Source organism: Crocodylus porosus, unplaced genomic scaffold, assembly GCF_001723895.1.
Source record: "Crocodylus porosus isolate Cpor-Errol unplaced genomic scaffold, CroPor_comp1, whole genome shotgun sequence".
NCBI classification, from domain to species: domain Eukaryota; kingdom Metazoa; phylum Chordata; order Crocodylia; family Crocodylidae; genus Crocodylus; species Crocodylus porosus.
This window is the reverse complement of record NW_017728951.1, coordinates 8,495,040-8,507,632: the sequence shown is the minus strand read 5'-3', so window position 1 is coordinate 8,507,632 and position 12,593 is coordinate 8,495,040. Positions and strand designations below refer to the sequence as shown.

At 42.3% G+C, this 12,593-nt stretch overlaps 1 protein-coding gene across 1 annotated transcript in view; it reads left to right on the top strand.

Annotated features, from left to right (window-relative positions):
* Nucleotides 1-12,593, top strand: part of ZRANB1 (zinc finger RANBP2-type containing 1) — a 56,895-nt gene that overhangs the window by 21,671 nt on the left and 22,631 nt on the right. Inside the window, exons 4-6 of the mRNA XM_019555613.1 lie at nt 676-829; nt 4,328-4,399; nt 5,013-5,211. Of these exons, the coding sequence (XP_019411158.1) occupies nt 676-829; nt 4,328-4,399; nt 5,013-5,211 (425 nt within the window). The remainder of the gene's footprint in view (nt 1-675; nt 830-4,327; nt 4,400-5,012; nt 5,212-12,593) is intronic.

Here is a 12,593-nt window from a genome sequence, read left to right as displayed (position 1 = left end):
TCAGCTACTTTATCATTGAATGACTGGTTTGTCAAAAATGATGAGAATCTTTCCGAATGTTGTGTGAAACTTGTTAGTAGTGTTATATTCCCATTCATTGGATAATTTAATGTGTGGGAGGAAAAAAAAAAAAAAAAAAAAAAAAAGTGGGACGCTTCCTTGAACAAATCTAGTCCATTCAGGGTATAGAATTTTGTCACAGAAATGAAAAACGCATTATACTTGAATCCTTTGGTTTTTAACCAGTGCCTTTCCATAACCTAAGGGCTTTCTCTTTTGTTGCCAGGTAGTCTGCCAGTTCCTAGTTTGGATCAAAATATTATGGCCCTCCATTTTGTTATTTTCTGTTACCTGTTTCTTTCTTAATAATGTGGTCAGCCATCTGTTCAGTCTCCGATGTTGTCACATTCAGGGTTGAGTTACTGTGGCTGTTGGTCTAGGGCCTGTTAACGTCACAATGATTAAATGGTATTTACATTTGTTTGCTTGCATCTTGTCTGAAGGAACTGTTTCCTGTGAGTTGCATTCAGTTCAACTTCCTTCATTATAATTGGGGCTACTATATCCCTCTCTTTAGTCCTTCCTCAAAAATATTTATGAAAAGTTATAAACGGATCTCAGTATTTATATTCAGCTGAGAATAGCATCGAGTGAAATAAGCCTGTTGTGTTACAGGTATCGCAGCATGCGGCAAAGTGCATTCCAGCAATGGTGTGTCCAGAGCTGACAGAACAAATCCGGCGTGAAATTGCTGCATCTCTTCATCAGCGGAAGGGAGATTTTGCTTGCTATTTTCTCACTGACCTAGTAACGTTTACGCTGCCTGCAGGTAATCATGAAATGATGTTCTGTTTGTAAATATTCCTTTTGCATCTTCATTAGATTAAGGATTGTTAATAGCTTGTTCCCAACTTTTGTTAGGTTTTGGTACCTGGTAATTCTTAATGCTTACTTAGTGCTGCTTAATCTCCAGAGCTGTTCACAAGTTTCAATCCATGCATTACCTCAGTGAAGCAGAAAGCTATACAGGTTTCCCTCGATTTTATGCGGGTTCTTTATATGTGAATTTGCTCTTATGTGATCATCATATTCAGACCCATAACTTGTTATATGTGAGGTAAATTCACTGTTGCGCGGTCAGCATAGATGCCCCCTCACTCAAGCAAGTAAGTCTGTGGTGGGAGGGGAAAGGGCTGTGGCCCCATTCACACCAGCCCCAGCTGCAGTGGCCCTGGGAGTGGCTAGCGCCAGCTGCCCGCAGCTGCTGGGCTGTGCCATGCTCCACCTGTCCTGTCCCCGTCCTGTCCCACCTGGGCTCACCCTGGTTCCTGGGCTGGGCTGTGTTGTGGTGCAGAGAGCTGGTGTCGGTTGCTCCTGGGGCCACTCCAGTACAGGCTGGAGTGAGTGCGGACAAGTAGAGCCCCAGGCGGCACAGGGTGTGGCACTTGCCCCAGCCCCGGCTGCAGCAGCCCTGGGAGTGGCCAACACCAGCTGCCAGCACCGGGGTACAGCACGGCCTGGGAGCAAGGTGTATGGGGACAGGCAGAGCACAGTGCGGCCCATGGCTGCAAGCCGCTGGTGCCAGCCACTCCCAGGGCTGCTGCCGCCCAGGCTGGGGTGAGTGCTGCTCTGTTCCCTCTGCTTTTTGCTGCATTGTGCAACCCTGGGAGTGGCACCCCTTCCCCTGCCCCTTCCCTAGTCCCAGCCTCACTCACCGTGGGAACGTATTCTTATTTGTTACATTGTAAAGTGGGTTTGCTTTATGCAAAGTGGATTTTATGCGCTGTTCTCCGGGAGCGCATGTATCGCATAAATTGAGGGGAACCTATACTCAGTTTAAAGATGAGGGGAATTCAAACAGAAATGTACATCAGAGAGATCCTGTACTTAATGTTGAGTGGCATTTATGTATTTCTGGCTTATTATTATGTTCAGATGACTAGATTTAACTTTGGAAAAAGTGAGGTTTTTTAATTAGTCTTCACTCAAAAAAAAAAAAAAAAAGCAGCTTTTGTTAGTAAATAAAACAATTGGTTTTAGTATCAAAACTATTCACGTACCTGCTTCCTTAGCTGTAACTGTAACAGTTTTTATGCATCTTCAACACATTGTGAGGTAAAGAATAAGCACATCAGATGTCTGGCATTGAGTATTGATGATAGTCTGTAGAAATTAGTCTTTTTAATCTTCAGGAATTCTCTTGATTACATATTTGACCACAGAAATTTTAGCCTTGTTGAATTGCGAGCGTCATTGAATTGGAAGTTTTTGTAACTTGTGTAGTATGGCTTTCCCAGTTATGGGTCAACCATCCAGCAGTGTTCTATGTATCACATTTTATTGTATAGCATTAGCCAGCATAAGTAAATTGAATTTGAGCTTTCCAGGCCTTTTTGTCTTCCCATAAGCAAAAATGTGTATTTTTGGAGCTGTGGCAACAGAATGTCCTCAAAATACAAAACAGGAGCTTGCATTGCTTACTGGAAATGAGCACGGTACTGTTATCAAAGTGTAAATCTCTTAAGATGCACCTGGTGTGTAAAATGAAATAGTTGTTTGACAGTTTTAATAATGTAATTAACTGTCAGGGACTGTAGCTTCCAAAAGAGCGAGAAGAACCTGAACTTTGCATTTGCTGAAAGAATAGTCCGCAGACCCCTGGGCATCTGAGGGGTCCCCGAAAGATGCCCATGATCACTCAAAAGTATGTGAATACCCACACTTGCAATTCGAAGGGGTCTGTACCTCTATTTGAAAATTTTGAGGGGTCTGCATATGGAAAAAAAAAAAGGTTGAAAACCCGCTGCTGTAGGTGATGGCTTCATGAAATGGAACCTGTAACTGTAAATGAAAGATCATCTCTATATATTTCAGCTCATCGTGCTCAAAGCCAACTTCTGCTAAATATCTTTTTTTAAATGGTCAGTTCTGGGCATATGAATCAAGCTAGCATGTTTTAAAGGTGATCAAAGAGTTCATATTTGCATACAAATGCCACCTCACTAAATAACTCAGCAGATCAAGGCAGAAATCTTTCTGAAAAACCTGATAAAATCCAGTTGAGGAGCCAGTTCATAAACACTGTAGTTAGGGGCTTGCTCTCTGTACCTCAACTGAAAGAGGGTCCATACAGACCAGTAGATACACAGATTAATCATATCATTAACAGCTTTAGAAACAGTAAAACCAGGAAAACTTGTTAGATCAGGTGATGCTACCCACAATTAGTAACTGATCCCTCTGGTATTTCAGTGCAGGTGGTAGATTCATCACCAACATGCATAACAAGCTACAGGTCAACTCGTAGAAATCTATATAGTTAGTGCTGTGTGCTTTCCATCCAGCTCTGAACATCTTCAGCTTACTGTGACATAAGTGATGGGAGAAGGCCTCTGCTATAATAAGAAACCTGCACGTCTTCATTATGCTAGAAAACCTAGCTGTGGGATCTCATGCTATTTTTGGAGCCAGTGCAGCAAGTTAAGTTGTGGTGTGGTCTTTTTTGCCAAGTTTAATCATGCCCAGGACATCCAGGATGGTCCACTGTGCACTTGCTGTGCAAGTTGGTGCATGTGTTTTTGGCTAGCTATGCTGTGTGTGGATTTCCTGTGGATATTCTTGAGCTGAACACTGCTAAATTGAAATCCACTGATTCAAGGGTATTTTAGCTCTCTTTTTGTTTTGAAACCTGGCCTGGCTTGTTTTGCCTAAGTAACCATGAGTACATAGATATGAAAACAGTTAATTTTTATCTGTAACTTTCATTTCTTATTTTTAATGGAAGTGTGTTTTTATATGATCCAAACTGCAAATTAGTGTTTATTCTCAATGGGAAATAAAAGAATGTGCCTCAAAGAAGTGGGTGGGTGAGTGGGTGACCTTAAGCTAAGCTAAAGGCCTGCCTATAAGGCTATGAAGGGGAGTTGGCATAATTTTCCCGGTCCTCATTTTTATCACCTCTAACTACTGGGTGTGGAAAGACTTTATTCTTACTCCTGTTTATTTCTTATTTTCTTTTCTGGTTCTTCGCTTCACAGATTCCTCTGGAGAAGGTCACTGTTGACTATTAGGGACACTTCTTGAGTCTTTGTGCATTCAAGTACATGACAGGCTGTGTAAACTACCCTTAACTTAGCCTGTAACTTGATCTTTTGACTGTGTGTGACCAAATGAAAATAACAAAGCCTTAGTACAGAACCTAAGAAGAGCTGGAGAGAGAGAGAGAGAGATAAGAATCTGTTAGTCCATAAACGCACACACTCCATAGAGCAACATTCCATTTTTAGATGTTAGTATAAAGACTTTTATGTTTGCTTTTCGTTTCCAGATATTGAAGACTTGCCACCAACAGTCCAAGAGAAATTATTTGATGAAGTACTTGACAGGGATGTTCAGAAAGGTAAATGCTTAGAGAATAACTTGTTACCACTAAACCTCAAACACAAACTTTTTTTTGCCAATGAGAGAGTAATTAGCATTAAGTATAAATATGAATTTTGTCTAAAGAAGAATTGCATGCTGGATAGTTTGGTATTTGCAGATGATTATTGACTTAATATTGCTCCAAGAAGGCAGGGTATAGATGTATACAGACAGAAAAAAACTTTTGGGAGCCTGAGCTGTATGCAGCCGTTATACAGATAGCAGGGGACAGAAAAAGAACAGGCTAAAATGTGTTAAACTTGTTTTATAGTAGCCTAAACAAGTCTAAGGCTCCCTTCAGTTACAAGCCATTTTGCAGTTTTATTTAAAATAGTATTAAACAATCTTTCTGTTCTGGTCACTGCCTTGGAACAAAGTAGTTTTCAATATCTGTTTTTTCTGTAATTTTTATCCTAGCAACCTTAGTTTATTAGTAAAGCCTTGTTTTTTGCAACATTTGCATTGTACTTGGGTAGTAATTTGAGATTTTTATGGTATCTTCTGATACAAAGTTTACTTGTTATGATGATTTGCATACTGAAAAGATTTCTGTTGCAGATAAGACTTAAATGGGGTTTTTGTCATTGTAGAGCTAGAGGAAGAATCTCCTATTATAAACTGGTCACTGGAACTGGGTACACGCTTGGATAGTAGACTATATGCACTTTGGAATCGGACTGCAGGAGACTGCCTCCTTGATTCAGTACTACAAGCTACGTGGGGCATTTATGACAAGGATTCGGTGCTACGGAAAGCCCTACATGACAGTTTACATGACTGTTCACATTGGTAAGTTGGTTGTGTGAGACTCAAAAGATCTTTTGACGGTGCATTGATTTTCATAATGTAGTGTCAATCATGGGTATATCTTTAGATGATACTTGCTTTTGTATCACAGCACAGTTGATGTTCCTAGTTTCTTTCACAGTGAAATGTGTACGTTTTTTAAGTCAGTTACAGTAGTACGTAGCAAATTCCATACTATTTAAATTCTGTGCCATGTCTCTGGTATAAAATACAATATTGTGTAGAATGCTAAATTTTTGAAAACTTTCAGACCTTGGATTCTATAGTTTTGCAATGCAAATAATTCACATATCGGATACGAGGCTTGCATACTTGCCATCTATGACTGTCCCACTGTCATCAGTGGCAGGGTTGCAGATGATGAAAGGTATGACCTTTTTTATGTAGCAGCAAAACTTCTAGTAACTTTCTTCCCCTACCTTACTGTCATACTTGGAATCAGTCACTAAATCTTCCAGAACAGTAGTGGTAGTAAAACAGCAATAACAAAACTGTTACTGTTGATGTTAGCTATGCTGTCACTAGTTTTTTGGGTGGTTAACACAATGGTGGGATTAAGAGGATGGGAAAACTTACACCTCTGACTCATTGTTTGTCAGTCTTCGTACTCGCAGACATCACAGCCTTGGTTATGTTTAGGGACCTACTTGACTTGAGGTGAAACAAGGCCATTTTTGTGGTTTTGTCCCAGGACAAAGAGCCCATTTTGCTGGTGTTTTGTGGTGGCCCTGCCCCTTGGTGCTAATTGGCGGACAGGCCCCAGCCCTCAGCAGTGATTGGCAGAGAGGCCCTGGGGGAGAGGAGGGTGGAGGGTCAGAGGGTCCCCCTTTGTGCTGCCCTACCAGCTGGTGCCTTCCCTTCCTGGTGGGCTGGGAGGCCATCTGGGAGGGGAAGACTTAAACTTACTTTAATTTGGGGTTTCTTGTGGATTTTGCAGGCAATCCTGGATTTCATGGTTTCTGCAAAATCCTTGAAATTGAAGTTTAGGTAGGTCTCTAATATGTTTGGTTTATATTTGGAAAGTGGTCTTGGCACTATGCAGACCTTTTTTATTTGGTGGGGGGGAAGCTTAGCCACTTTACAATCTGATTGTCATAATGACTGCATGAATATTTATTAAAAGAACATAAGATCAAGCACAGTTAGGAAATTCTAGATTTAAGGTTATCTGCAGCCAAATTAAGTCCCCACTTTATATGTATTATGATTTGGTTTCTCTGAGCGCATCTACATGAGATGCCTAAATTTGCATTGGCATATTTTACTGCGAATTAAGCATGTGCATCTACACACACGTTTACTTCTCAGTAAACCTCCCTAACACTGAGTAAATTTGCTATCTGCAAATGCAAGTAACAGATTTACTTGGCATTAGTAATGGTGCAGTAGTGCTCATGTAGATGCCTGACTGGGAGCAAAATCTGCTTCTAGTCAGCAATCTACCAGGTGGCAGGAGTTGGCATGGAGCTCAGGCTGGGAGATACTTATCTCTCAGCAGCGGCCCCATGGTTGCAGAGCCAGTGCTGGGAGCTCCCTGCTGGTGCAGGCTGGGAAGCTTATTCCCCACTCAGGTCTGAGTGTGTGGAGCTGGACGGGGAATAAGTTCCCCAGCCTGTCTGCTCCCCAGTCCCTGCCTTGCCCTGGCAGTAGGTAGCTTCCAGCCCCCACTCCCTGATTGCAAAGCGGGGTCTGGGAACAAGCTCCCCAACTCCTGCTCTGTGATCACAATTAGGATGGCAGAGCAGGGGCTGGGACCTCCCTGTATGGGGACTGTTCCTGACTAGCCTGGAGCGGGACAGTTCCCAGCCAGTCCCAGGCTGTATGGGTAAGCATGTACAGCCTGGAGGTGGCTAGGAACTGTCCTGTTTCGGGTAGTCCCCAGCCAGCTCTGGGCTGCACATGCAGACTGCCCTGTGCAGCTGGGGGGCTGGCTGGGAACTATCCCAGTCATGGCCAGGTCCCAGCCCTGTGCCCTGATTTTGAGTGATTTGACACATAGGGCTTGGAAAGAGCTGTAGGGGTGCCCAGGGAGCCCCCAGCCCTCCTGATTGGGGAGTCAGCGCCAGGAGCTTCCTGTGGGGACATTGTCCCTGCCCCAGCAGCAGGCAGGCCTGTCTCCTGGTCACCTGCCTGGTAGCAGGTAGTTGTCTCTTGGTCTGGGTTGGCACCCAGGAACAGCCTGGTTGGCCTTGGCTGACACCCATGAACAGCCTGGAGCTCCCCCAAGTGGCAGCAAGGGCCCACTGCAGGGCTGCAGGGACTGCATGTGTAGATGCCTACACCAAAACCCCTTCTATGTAGTAGTTTACTGCATGGTAAATCTAGGCTGGAATAAATGCATGTGTAAATGTGCCCTCTGATTTACATAACTCAGTGCTATTTTTCTGCAAGATCAGTCTCTATCCAAGTATAGAATAGTGTTTGCTTAACAAACAGCTATTGATTTTTTTATTTTTATTTTTTTTATTTATTTATTTTTTCCCCCTTCTTGTATAGCATATAGACCTATGCCTTATTGCATACTATTTCAACCCCTACTCTGAAGAATGAACTTGTGACTTTCTGGGTGGGCTACAGTACAGTTCAGAGAGGACCCAGCTGGTGTCTCTCACCAGCTTATTGTCAAGATGCCAAGGTGGATTTTACAGATGGAAAATTGAATTGCAGAGCAATTAAGGTCAAAGTTCCCACACTTAGAGGCGGGGTGCCTAGGACCTAACTTTTCTTCGTAGTACATGCTATTAATATAGCATGTCATGTGGTCAAAACAGATCCAGTATCTACAGTTGCAGCTGTGACTGCTTGGCAGTTCTGCAGATTAGACTCTTGGGTCTCACTCAGATTGGGCTCCCTGAAAACAACAAATACACAGTTAGCAGCTGCTTATGGAAAGACTGATTTTAGTGAGTTGCCCAATGTTGTGGAAAAGCTCTCTGGCAGAGACGGGGATAGAACCTAATTTTGCAAGGCAGTATCCAGTTGCCTTACCCATGCAGCCATTTTTTCTTTTCCTGTAATCCCCTTCATCAACAAATGAGTCAAAGGTCCAGCAGAAAAAAAACGCAGCTCTGATATACTCCAAGGATGAATTAGGACTGTGCAAAATCACTCATATGCACTGGAACAGAGGGTTTTTGCAGAAACAAATAACATATGATTATGCATAATTAAACTTAGGATGTGTGCACATCTGGGGTGTTGTTAAAGTTGCATAGGCACTGAGAAGCAGGGTTTACTCTACAAAGTTCTTCTGGTGAAGGTGTGCCAGCCAAGAGTGTTTAAAACACGCACAGAAACTGAGCAGCTGTAGCTGACATAGCTGTGCTGGTAAAACTGGCACAGATGTTGACATGCCCAATAGAGCACTTCCATCATCTTAAAGTATGTTGTCTAGGGAGGTGGTACACTTGTGATGCCACAGAATAAATTTCCTGCCATCTGCTGTGTTTTTATTAGGGGTCTGGCTGACACTTGTCAGCCTAGCTACAAATGGCCAGAGTTCTGTGTTGTAGTTTGAGACCTTATTGTGGTGTTTCCTGACATTTGAATGGCTGACCTTGTGACTTGAGCGTTCTTTGGATGTACAGTTTTTGCGTGTGTAATTCTCTTATTTGCTTTTTATAAAGCAATGGGGCATCATATTGACACCCCCATAGGTCATCAGCCACGTTTGACCCTCACAGACCTCTGTCATTAGAGCTGAAGAGTAGTTGACAGCAGCTGCGGATTGTTGTCATTTTTTGTGGATGGGTAGGAGAGGGGATGAGATGCTGATCAAATAGACATGATGCTGTAGCAGACAGCACTAGATCAGCAAGCATGACAAATTATGAGGTTCTGTTTCAGGCTGGGAGCAACGCCTGATTTTATGAGTACAGACTGTTTAGACTGTTTCTCTACTAAGTATTTGGCCTCTCTGTTTCTTACTCCTCTTCTCCAAGTTTTCTTTAGCAGTTATATTCAAGTGCATGAGTCCTTTGCCAGTCTGTCTCCCCCCGTCTCACCTGTGTGCCATGTTCCCAACTGACTCGTGTCTCTCCCTGCCTGTCTTATCTATACTCTTCCACTTCATTCCTTGACTCGTGTCTTTTTGCCTCTCTTGCCTCTTCCAGTTTTTTACTAAATCCCTCTCCCTCTCCCAGTTTCAGTCCCTCTTCTCTTCTCCTCCCAGCCTGAGGGCTACCTTTTTGTGTAGCCCTGCTTCTCTCTGCCAATCAGCAGTGGGGGGCAGGGCTGCGTGAAGGGCAGTCCTCTCTGCCAATCAACAGCTGGGGTTGAGGGGGTTCACTGCGAAAAGACTGAAAATGTCACTGGTCACTACAAGCAGTCTGCAGGGTTTTTTTTAACTTGCCCTCCACACAATTCAGGTAGATCCCTAGCTATAACAAAGGGGACCAGAACTGGATTGCAGGCTGTTTGTGTGATGCATGTACTCATATGAAGTGGATGAGGTCTTCCTGCTTTGTTTTGAGGGAAAATCCTTAGATGAAAGCAACAACAAACTCCTTGTGCCTGAAGAAGGTGTTTGTACCCGCAACCTTGAAAAGAACAATTTTTTCCAACTATTTAGTTTTCACATTTACCCAAAGAACCTTGTCTTCCTCTGTCCTTAGACCAACATGGCTACAACCAACAACCCTAGTGGAGGAGAGGCCTTCTATTTTGCAGACTTTTAGTACTGAATTGTAAAAGAAAATGCTGTATGTGAGGGCTGAGACTTGCGCTCTCCCTTTCCCCAAAGAACAGTGTCACTGACAAATGTGTTGAGGCCAGACACTGTAAAATACTTAACGTGGGCTCTGTGCATGTTTAAATGTCATGCTCCATAATGTTTGGATTATGGCCTGGGTATGTGCCTTTTTTCTTTTTTACTACTACATTCCACAAGCTAAGAGGGATACAGCAGGAGGCAAAGGTGTTTAGTTTTCTGTGTATGTAAATCATCTTGCAGTGTTCTCACAGCGGTTGTTTTTATGTAATGTAATACAGTTTTAATCTGTATGCAGTAAGGATTTTGCTGAAGGAGAAACTACATATATTTGGCTTTTAATAATGATATTTGATACTTTCCACCAGATTCATTAAGATTCAAATATTTTTTGAGTAAAAAATAACTGAAGAACACTAAGCAAAAGATCATGGTAGGTATCAATATACAGAGTTAGTGAGGCTTGATATGGCTAGCGCGGTCTAAGTCTTACTTTCATTTTAGTTAATGACCAAGATGGGGAAACAAAGTAAATCAGTTGGTGGTTTTTTTTGTTTTGTTTTTTTTAATAATTCACTGCGTAGCAAGTTGGAAGAGTTAGGGAAGCTTTTGTTATACAGTATAACCTCATGAATCTAGAATTCTTGAAAATCCGGCACTTTTTAAGCATGCACTACATCAGGGAATAGTGGTAGCTGGTCCCAGAGCAGCGGAAGGGGAAGCTTTCACGTGGTGGCTGCTGCTACCATCCACCCCGCTTCGCGTCCAGCCACTGCTCCAGGAAATCTGGAATTTTCACATTTCTGGCAGGTGCTTGGTCCCGAGCATGCTGGATTTATGAGGTTATATTGTGTAAGAACCTACAGATCAGAAATGCTGATGGAGAATAACTTGGCATAGAAAATTTTGAAACTAATGAACTACGGGAATAGGATTGGAATTTGGCAAGCTGTGGTTTCAAAGGTTTGGGCATCATACTATACCTGAGTCCCAGTATTACGACACAGTACAATATAGTGTGCTGGGCTGCACACTTAAAGGCACGCTTAGGGGAGGTAGGCCTTATTCCCTTTCTGTTCAGTTGTGTAACAATTATTAATATTTTATTTGTGAATATTTCATTACAAAAATAATAATGACAAATTGAAGGGGGCCAGAAAAACGGAAATGATTCTGGGCTGAAAAGGGTGTCTTAAGTTTCACTCCTAAATTTCACTTTTCATTTAAGTGAAAGTAAATATTTTAATATTTAAATCCTATGGACTCCAGGAAAGGGCAGGAGCCATACAACATAATTAATGGGTACACAGCCAGAAGAAATAAAAGAAAAGCTTCTGTTGCATGTCATCTGTAATGCTAGGTAAGATGTGGAAGTTGCTATAAGGAAATGCTGAAAGCTGTATGGTTTGGGGCTTATTTTGTACTACACAAAATATTAATTAATGTACAATAGGGAGATGAATTGGGCTTTCTACTTGGTCACTTTAGTTTTTTTGAGACCTGATAGTTGAAAAGGACCGTACGGTAAAATGGAAGATAATTTTTAAGACTGTTCAAGGGACATGAAACTGGACATGAATTTCTAAATGGATAGCATCTCTGCAGTCTGCCCAGAGGAATCTGTCCAGCAGGGCTCAGCCTGGCCCCCCTGGCCAAATATACCCTCATTAGAGGCTAATAAAATAAGATGAATATTTGCCTTGTAGAAAATGTCTTGCCTCAAGCTGACAGAATCAGTTGATCATACCAGTTCTGTCAGAAACATTTAGCCAATTACAGGAAGAAATATACCAGATCTGGACTCGGATCCCTCTGAAAGATCTGATTAAGGATGGAAGGGTTTTATCAAGAGTCTTCATATTTAGTTGGTATCTAACTTTCATTAAATTCTAGCTCCTTGACTTCCATCATATAGATTCTCCCTGGAAACGTACACATTTTATTGCTGTTTGGTATTTATTTCCAATCTCAAATTCTCACCGATGTGTTGACTTTCTGGAATGAGTGTATAGTCAAAGGTCTAATGGCAGTAGATCGTGAAGAGAGGCCTAAATACTGTGACGTTGATTTCAGCCCATTTTATTTAATATTTTATCTAATGGGGTAGTTCCCTGTGGTGTCCTTTTCCAGGCATTAATAATGTGGGGATTATTAGAGGCAGTGCAAAAGATTTCAAATTTTGGAGAAGTTCTCCCTGATGCTCTTAAATGCTGTTGGTCAAAAAACAACCTCACAGAGCCCCTAATTGTTTGGTATACTTGAGATTTTAACGAGAGTGGGGACTTAGCATGTCCTCGAGGCTCTGTAGTAACTGTTCCTTTGCCTCCAGTTACTGCACAGTAAATTAGAGAGAGACTGGAGCCATTCAGCCCTGCTTCATTCTGGGATCAACTGCTCAAGGCCTGCTTTGACTTGGAATAAGGTTGGGACAGTTGCTGCAGAGCATGCAAAACATGAATATGAACCTCTCCTCCCTCCTCTTAATGTTGGATTCACAGTTACTGCTGTATGTACCACATTAAATTATTGGTTATAAGCAGCGTGGCTACTGTAAAAAGCTTGAGGACTGCTGCAGTACGGACAGTTTTTAATATAAGGTTGTGATAGTGTTGCTAGGCTGCCCTGCATGCACAGACAATTGGCCAGGGAGGCTCTT